Genomic DNA, 8,964 nt, shown 5'->3' with positions numbered 1-8,964 from the left:
TGAGAAGGATATCCACCGTTATAGGCAGTATCTGTAAACAGGAATTGAGTGTGCACAGGTATAGTACTCAAGCATGACAGATGGCCCCAAAGCCTACATCCCAGATTCTGCTTTTGTATACCACCTGACTCTGTCTTCAAAGAGAGGTCTGTCTCTGAGGAATGCGTCCACCCTGACCATGGTGTAGTGAGCTACTCTGCAACTGCCCTTTAAGAACTGTTTGCTGTAGTAGTGCACACTGTAGCCCCAGCTCCTCAGGCGATAGAAGGACCACTTGAGCCCAGACATTAAAGATCACGCTGGATAGCATAGCAAGACTATTTTTTAAAACAGCAGAAACTGTAGCAGTTCCCTATTAACTACTTGAATTGATCCTGGCGGTGGAGGCCTGTTCTTCATTCACTACCTACCCCAATTTTCTAGGTTCCCAAATGAAACACATTTACACAGCCTTTATATTTTGATATTCCTTAAACAGCTCAATGGCTGGCCACTTCTTACCCTCCTCGTGGCTAATCCAACTCCCTCCAATATTCCCAAGTCATCACTTACTAAATCCTATACTCCATCTTTGCTGCTCCCAGTCAGGCAGCCCTCTGAAGGCCACTCTCCCCAGCTCCTACATGGCCGCTATGCTCTCTGTCCCGTACCTTATCAGGTGTTGTGTCTCCTCTCCACCTTCCCCAACTCGGAGGAACTCTTCCTTCCTCCACTTTCTCCCTGTCCCTTGCCTGGGAATCCTAAAAGTCCTGCCTTTGTCTGCCCTGCCCAGCCACTGGCTGCTGGCAACATTATTTACCAACGAGAACCAACTAGGGACAGGGTTCCCCAATGTCTTACATAAGAATTTGATGATTCTTGTGCAATTTTGGGGACTCAAATTAACATAATACAGGCAGCATTAGACCAAACCCACTATAATAACAAATCTTTTAATGTTTAAAGGTAAAAGTAATGGTCTCCTTGAGGAAACCAAAGCGCATTGTTATTCGAGGCCATGATGAAAAGGAATACCCATTCCTGGTAAAAGGTGGTGAGGACCTCCGACAAGACCAGCGCATTGAGCAGCTCTTTGAGGTCATGAATGCCATCCTCTCTCAGGATGCTGCCTGCAGTCAGAGAAACATGCAGTTAAGGACTTACCGTGTTGTGCCCATGACCTCTAGGTATGGCCTGAGTGAACCTATTTATTTTGGGGAGAGAGTTTATCTCCCATCATGACTGAGTTCTAAAGTGGGTCTATGGGTTCTTAAAGCCTCCAGTGGTCAGAGTTACATGGGAAAGTCGGTGAGGAAGTAAAGATTGGTTGGGAAGAAATCTGTTTAGCTTTGATTCTTCAGAACACTTTTTCTGATGATGAAAGAGCAATCGTTCTTATTTGTAAACATTGTGTTTTTTTTTCAGATTAGGATTAATTGAATGGATTGAAAATACTATGACCTTGAAGGACCTTCTTTTGAGTAATATGTCACAAGAGGAGAAAGTGGCTTATGACAGGTAAAACCACCTATGTCACCTTGTGTAACCTAAAAATGCATAGAGATCCTCCTGCATTGGGACTAAGGGCACACACTAGCTTTTGCCAACCTCCCACCCTCCTGTTTTTGAGGATGGGTTTCACTGTATAGTCAAGGTTGTCATGGTGCCTACTACCAACCTGACCTTCAACTTGTAATTATTTGTTTTGATTTCTGAAAGCTCATTAGAAAGACATTCAGCACAAACTAAAAAGTGGCCAAATGTATCCACCTGCACACCTGCTGAGTCTTGTGTGAAATGTTACTTTTCAAATTCAGGATGAGATTGCCGGCCTTAAGAAAAAACTTCATCTTACCTAAAATGGGTTTTGTATATGTATCTATAGTCAGAAAATAATAAATACCTAGAACCAAGTCTAAAAATAAGGAAAAATGTATTTGTGAATGACTTGTAAAAGATTAACTTACTGTCAAAAGAGGCCTATCAGCAATGATCTCATGATTGTCAGGCTCCCCTTTCAGGGCGGCATGCCTAGGTCAGAGATCTTTGTGTTTACTTTAACATCTTGTTTGTCTCTGTATAAAGGAGAAGTATTTTATACCTGACTACATTGTGCCTGAGTTTGTATGGGGCAGCTGTTTGAGTTTGTCTTGGAGTCATGAAGAGTGACTGTGACATTGAAAGTCGTGTTTGTCCTTCACTGGTTTCAATTCATTTTCAGTGTTCTTTGACATGCAAAATACCTCCTAAACTCTAGTTCCCTTTTTCCTACTTCCTAGTGATTCCAAAGCACCAATTTATGACTACAGAGACTGGCTGATAAAAGTGTCAGGGAGAAGTGATGTTAAAGGCTACACACTAATGTACAGGTAAGTTTTTGACCTGTAGGTATTGGAGCCTATGTGCTAACGTACAAGTAAGTTGGACATTCATTCTTCTAAAAAGTGCATACCTTAGATTTTTACTTTTGATTCTTGAAAATTTGGCATCAGATTGTCTAAGGATGTGTTTAGAGCCCTGACTTAGCTTATGTGAGGCCCTGGCATCTGCATTCAACACAGGGGAGGAAAGAAAGCAAAGAACACATTTGCTGCAGACATTATTAAAATGGAGTTATCTGACATTAAGAATATTTTGTTCTTTTGGGTCAGGATTTGGTGTTTTTGAGACAAGGTCTCACTATGTATCTCTGGGACTGTACTGGAACTCAGAAATCCACTCCTCTCTTCTCCCAAGTGCCACCATGCCCAGCTGATACAATATTTCAGTATAAATAATTTTAAATGTTAAAGTTACCAGAAATTTGTTCTAATAAAATATTTTTCTTAAATCACAGCAGAGCTAACCGTACAGAAACAGTTACGGCTTTTAGAAGAAGGGAAAATAAAGTACCTGCTGATCTCTTAAAGTAAGTATGCTTGTGACTTCACAAACCTAGTGGTGTAGCAGAGATGATATGTGGCTTCTCTCTCCTAGGCGGGCCTTTGTGAAGATGAGCACCAGCCCTGAGGCCTTCCTGGCACTTCGTTCCCACTTTGCCAGTTCTCACGCACTGCTGTGCATCAGCCACTGGCTCCTTGGTATTGGAGACAGACACCTGAACAATTTCATGGTGGCCATGGAAACAGGCAGTGTGATTGGAATTGACTTTGGACATGCTTTTGGATCAGCTACTCAGGTGTGTTGTGCCTAACTCATCTGATTTAGAATTGGAATGTGTATTAGCCAGGATTCTCTAAAGGAGCAGGACTGACAGAATGAATATATACATGAGATTTATTAGAGTGGCTTTAGACCATGGTTCAGTTAGTCTAACAATGATTGTCTTCTGATAGAAAGGGCAAAAATACTGTAGTTGTTCTATCCAGGAGACTAGATGTCCTCAGCAATCCCAGTCAGGTTCTGGAGTCCTGGAAGGTTCCTAGAGAGCTGCTAGTCTTCAGTCTGTGTTGGAATCCCAAAGAAGTATGTTATAATACCAGCAGAGGAATGCCTCGGCAACAGGATAGATGAAGTTGCTAGTGAAACCTAGGGTAAATGGACAAAAAGTAAAAGTTTTCTTCTAGCATGTCCTTTATGTAGGCTGCCACCAGGTGTGGCCCAGATGTAATATGAGAGTCTTCCCACCTCACCTGATCCAATCAAGGAAATCCCTCACAGAAGCTTGGGTTCTAGTTGATTCCAGAAGAAGTCAAGTTGACAACCAAGTGGCATTATAGCACCTCCAGAAATTAATTAAAGGAGGTTAAGTTGACTTTGGCATTGTTCTGAAACCTGACACTTTTTGAAGAAACAAATAATCTCACCCGCATTTTAGGCTGGTACATGACCTGTAAGTCATGGGAAACATAATAATATACAATCAGAGACAAGAAGAAAAAGGTATTACGTTGTTAGAAAAACATGTAACTAGAGCGTTTTATACAAAATGTAATTTAAATTGTTTTTGTTGTGCTTCTGAGTCTCCTAGGTTCTGGGTTACTCCATAGAAGTTTATGCCTTGAGGGGATAATGCAATCTGAATTGATTGTTCTTGGATATAGGAATTACCTAGCTGATTTTAAGAAATGTGTAGTTTCCCGAGCATGGACTATGCCTATAACCTCAGCACAAGGGAGTCTAGAGAAGGAAAATGATTGCAAATTCAAGGCAAGCATGGCCCTTGGAATAAGACCCTAGCATAAAAAAACCAGGACCAATGAGATGGCTCAGTGGGTGAATGTGCATGCCAGCAAGCCTGATGACCTGAGCTCAGTGCACAGAACCCACACCATGGTAGAAGGAGAGAACCAGCCCTTTTTGGAACAGAATAAACATTAAAAAGAAAGAAATCAGAAACAATAAGATACAGTTGTAGCCTCACTAAAAGGAAATAATACCCTTAAGGAGGTGCTTTATTTGCATTTTGACTATTTGAGAATTTTAGTTCTTATATGTCATAGTTAGCATCACTATTGCTATGATAAAACACCATAAAGGGAGGAAAGGGTTTATTTGGCTTGCACTTCTTTCTTTTTTTTTTCTTTTTTCTTTTTTCTTTTTTTCGGAGCTGGGGACTGAACCCAGGGCCTTGCATTTGCTAGGCAAGCGCTCTACCACTGAGCTAAATCCCCAACCCCTGGCTTGCACTTCTACGTCATAGCCCATCACTAAAGGAAGTCAGGACAGTAACTCAAGCAGGGGAGGAACCTGGAGGCAGGAGCTGATGCAGAGGCTTTGGAGGGATGCTACGTACTAGCTTGTTTCTCATGGCTTGCTCAGCCTGATTTTTTATAGAACCCAGAACCAATAACCTAGGGATGGCACCACCCATAATGGGCTGGGTCCTCCCCCTATCAATCACTAGTTTAAGAAAATATTCTATAGGCTTGCCCCGTCTTATAGAGGTATTTTCTCAATTAAGATTTTCTCTTTTCAGATGACCTTTGCTTATGTCAAATTAACATGAAACTATTCAGCACAATGTTTTTTCTCTTATTTAGTTTCTTCCAATCCCTGAGTTGATGCCTTTTCGTCTAACCCGCCAATTTATCAGTCTCATGTTGCCAATGAAAGAAACGGGTCTTGTGTGCACAGTCATGGTGCATGCACTGAGGGCTTTCCGCTCGTGTGCAGGTCTGCTCACTGATACCATGGAAGTTTTTGTGAAGGAACCCTCCTTTGATTGGAAGGTATATTTTGGTTTTGGATAGACACACTCTTGTCTCCTTTGTATTGTGAAAATACATCATTGTATTTACTGAAATGTTTATATTGTGCTACGTCTCAAAACTAACCTAAAAAAAATCAGATAAAAAGCAAAACACTTTTTTGGAAGAAACATACTTCTATGTTTAGCTTGAGCCTAACTGGAGGTGACAGAATGGACCCATTGGTAACATTAAGTATAAATTCTGTTTTCATACACAATTTATTGTTGTAATTATAAATAGGGTCTTATTCTAGCCTGGGCTAGCCTAGAATTCACCACATAGACAAAGCTGTCCTAGAACTCAAGGGAATCTTGCCTCAACCTCTTGATTTCTGGAATTATAATAATTCTTCTCCAAACCTACAACTTTTTACAAAAATGTTTAGTTTTTATGAGTGTTTTGCCTGCAGGAATGTAAGTGCACCATAAGCATGCAGTACGCACAAAGGCCAGAAGAAGGAGTGCCTGTATTAGAATTGCAGAAGGTTGAAAACAACCATGTGGTTTCTGGGACCTGAACCCTGGTCCTCTGTAAGGACTTCAAATGCTTTTAATCCTTGAACTATCTCTACAGCTAACAAAACCTTTGATTTAGAAACCATTCATGGGAATTCTTCCTTAATCCTAAGAACAGATAAATAGTGCTGTTGAATCAATTATCCAGAATAGCCCCCGAAGCATTAAGCCTAGTGGAGTTTGTCCCTTTATATGGACGTCTTCTCTCCTCCCTGCAGCACATGATCATGGTAATATGTGCCATGTCAGTATCTGACTACAAAGCTAGAGAGCTGTTCCAATTGTAGATCTTTGTTTTAGGATCATAACTTGGTTTAATGTTTTTTTTTTTAATGTAATGTGTATATTCTATTAAATGTGTTCTTTCCCTTTAGGGTTTTGAGCAGACGATGCTAAGAAAAGGAGGATCATGGATTCAAGAAATAAATGTAACTGAAAAGAATTGGTATCCACAACACAAAATACGCTATGCTAAGAGAAAGTTAGCAGGGGCCAACCCAGCAGTTATAACTTGGTAAGAGTTGATTGTGAATCAAGAATCTGTGTGTTCAGAAGCGCTTTGTACTTCAGAGCCTTGTGAGCAGTATGACACTCGTCACTGTGGCGATGGGGAAGAGGGGCTGAGGGAGGCTTACCACTCCAAACCTAGGTCTGCAAGGCCTGTGGCTCATACCTGTGTCCGCTTGTGCTTCTGTACAGCCAGCACCAATAGGAAAACCAAGGCCATGCCATAGTATTGTTACGTATATGAGGAAGCTTGGAATTCATATTTGCCTTTGTACTTTTTGGGGCATTTGACCCATTTGATCCAGATGAACACTAGTATCTTATAGTAAAGAATACAGTGTGGGCTTCTTAGATAGTAGAATGACCTGCATTGACCTTTAGGTTTGTTTGAAGTTTTTTAAATGGAAATCTAAAGCAGATAGAAATTTGTAGGTATTATTCCTAGGAAGTAAAAAACTTAGACTTCAGTTCTGAGCAGTAGTAATATGTACTCTGTAATTGACTTGATTTTCACAATAGCGTCAAATCTATACAGTGATTGGTGTTAGCAAGAGAGTGAGCTGCAGAAATCAATTCAAAGTCTGTCAGACTTAAATGTGAAACATTTAAGCTGATCTTCATGACTGCACTTGACTGACAGAACATGGTGTGACCCCAGAAGTGTGATGAAGTCCAAGACATACAAGTTGAACTTGAGAATTCCCAGCTGCGCTTTACAGGGTGTAATCAGGAACAGTGGAGGGATGGGAAAGTAACTGAGGGTTCCTGAGCTAAAAGCACAAGGCCTGGGTTCTATTCCCAGAGCTAGATTTTGTTTTAAAATGTTTTCTAGAGCACACATGTGTGTGGACAAGCAAATAATTTTTTTAAAAATTTAAGGAATGGGGCTAGAGAGATGGCTTGGCATTCAATAGCATTGTTGGTCTTTGAAAGAACCTGGGTTTGGTTCATCTGTGCCTCCAGGTCCAGGGAATCTGAAGCCCCTTCTGTCCTTCTCAGACATAAGGCATCATGTAGTGCACATAATGTGCAGGTAAATCATCCATGCACATACAATTAATAAAAAAAGTCATCTCTTTAAAGAAAAAAGGACAGTTCACATGTTAACAAAATTCTTCAAGTCATAGTATCTGAGAAAAGATGCATGCCTAAAATAAGTTTAAGAGCACAGTATGGGGCCAAGGAATGATAGACAGTTCAGTGGTTAAGAGCACTTGCTCTTCCAGAGGGCTAGAGCTTCAGTTCCCATTTTACACAGCTTATAACCACTTGTAATTCCAACTCCAGAGGATCTGATATCCTCTTCTGGCCCCTGGAGGAACCCACAAGCACAGACACGAATCTCTAAAATAATTTTTCTTAAAGCCCAGTGTGGTGATACAAACCTATCATCTCAGCAGATGGGAGGTAGAAGTCATCCTTGACTACATACTAGGTTTGTGGCCAGCTGTGACAAGTGGCCTCTTCTCAAAAACAAATTCCTTATAATTCAACAATACAAAGACAACCCAATTTTTAAAACAAGGTCAAAGTAATCAAACATTTTTATAAGAAAAATGTACAGATGGTACAAGTAGCCACTAACTGAGTGGAGACGTGCTCAGCATAAGTGGTAGTTTAGCTGATGTAGTGACAATCTGTGTCCTGTGTTTTATGATGGCTTTCAGATGGGATGGGATAAGAAGTGTGAGCAGGGCGTGGAGAGCTGTACGGATGGTGGGCGTGGAAATTTAAATAGTTACCACTGTAGCCAGCATGTCCACTCCTGAGTGGCTACCCTAAAAAGGTGAAAACTTATGTTTGAACTAAAATTTCCATGTTAACAATTGTATTATTCATGCTTTATTTTTCTACCAACCCAAACTTTGAATTCACAGTTATAAGTGACTTGAGGGGGGAAAATGTATAAATGATAATAGAATAATTATAAAGGATAGCTAGAAATACAGGTCAAAAGGGGAAAGTTATTTGTGTCTGTGTTTTCATATTCATTCAATACTTTTTTTCCAGTGATGAACTACGTCTAGGCCATGAAGCTTCACCAGCCTTCAGAAGTTATGTAGCTGTAGCTCGAGGCAACAAAGACTACAACATTCGTGCACAAGAGCCAGAGAGTAGACTTTCAGAAGAGACTCAAGTGAAGTGCTTGGTGGATCAGGCGACAGACCCCAACATCCTTGGCAGGACTTGGGAAGGATGGGAGCCTTGGATGTAAAGCCTATGAGTGTCACCAACCATAAAGCATTCTGTCTCCGAGAGTCTCCTAGACCTTCACCGATGGCAGGATATTACTGACAGACTGAATCAATCTACTTTAGAGTGCTGGTGAGATGGCTCAGGGATAAAGGCACTCATTACCAACCCTAATGTCCTAACTAACTTCAATCCCTGAGACCCATATTGGAGGCAATGAACCAACTCTTGGAAGTTGTCCTTTGACCTCCACACATGTGCCATGTGTTATATTCACCCACACATACCCACACATAAATACATATGCATACATGTAAATACAAAAAATATGACAAATATTAAATATTTCTTTCTTGTTTCAAAGAACCAACTCTTCATTTCACTGATTTCTTTGCTTTTTTAATTTCTGCTCCAGTCTTGATCCTTTCTCCATGTTCTGTTGTTAGGTGTGGTGGGTCTTTGTGCACCATGGTGCATGTGTGGAAGTATGTAGATCCCATGGATCAAATTCAGATCATCAGGCTTGGCAGAAGCATCCTACCCTGTTGGCCAGCCCATCTCAGATGTGTGGGTGGGTG

The 8,964-nt window shown here is 40.9% G+C and overlaps 1 protein-coding gene across 3 annotated transcripts in view; it reads left to right on the top strand.

The window, feature by feature from the left end:
• Positions 1 to 8,756, top strand: part of Prkdc (protein kinase, DNA-activated, catalytic subunit) — a 217,066-nt gene extending 208,310 nt beyond the window's left edge. Inside the window, 8 exon segments of one of the 3 annotated variants that reach the window (NM_001108327.2) lie at positions 946 to 1,166; positions 1,405 to 1,497; positions 2,259 to 2,348; positions 2,816 to 2,887; positions 2,956 to 3,157; positions 4,962 to 5,150; positions 6,061 to 6,200; positions 8,204 to 8,756. In NM_001108327.2, coding sequence (NP_001101797.2) covers positions 946 to 1,166; positions 1,405 to 1,497; positions 2,259 to 2,348; positions 2,816 to 2,887; positions 2,956 to 3,157; positions 4,962 to 5,150; positions 6,061 to 6,200; positions 8,204 to 8,408 — 1,212 coding nt within the window. In that variant the 3' untranslated portion in view covers positions 8,409 to 8,756. 3 annotated transcript variants of the gene reach the window in all.
• Positions 8,757 to 8,964: the final 208 nt, after the last annotated feature.

Source organism: Rattus norvegicus, chromosome 11 (assembly GCF_021556685.1).
Source record: "Rattus norvegicus strain SHRSP/BbbUtx chromosome 11, alternate assembly SHRSP_T2T, whole genome shotgun sequence".
In the NCBI taxonomy this organism is placed as follows: Eukaryota; Metazoa; Chordata; class Mammalia; order Rodentia; family Muridae; genus Rattus; species Rattus norvegicus.
Note: the sequence above shows the minus strand (reverse complement) of the source record. Positions and strands in the feature narration are given on the sequence as shown.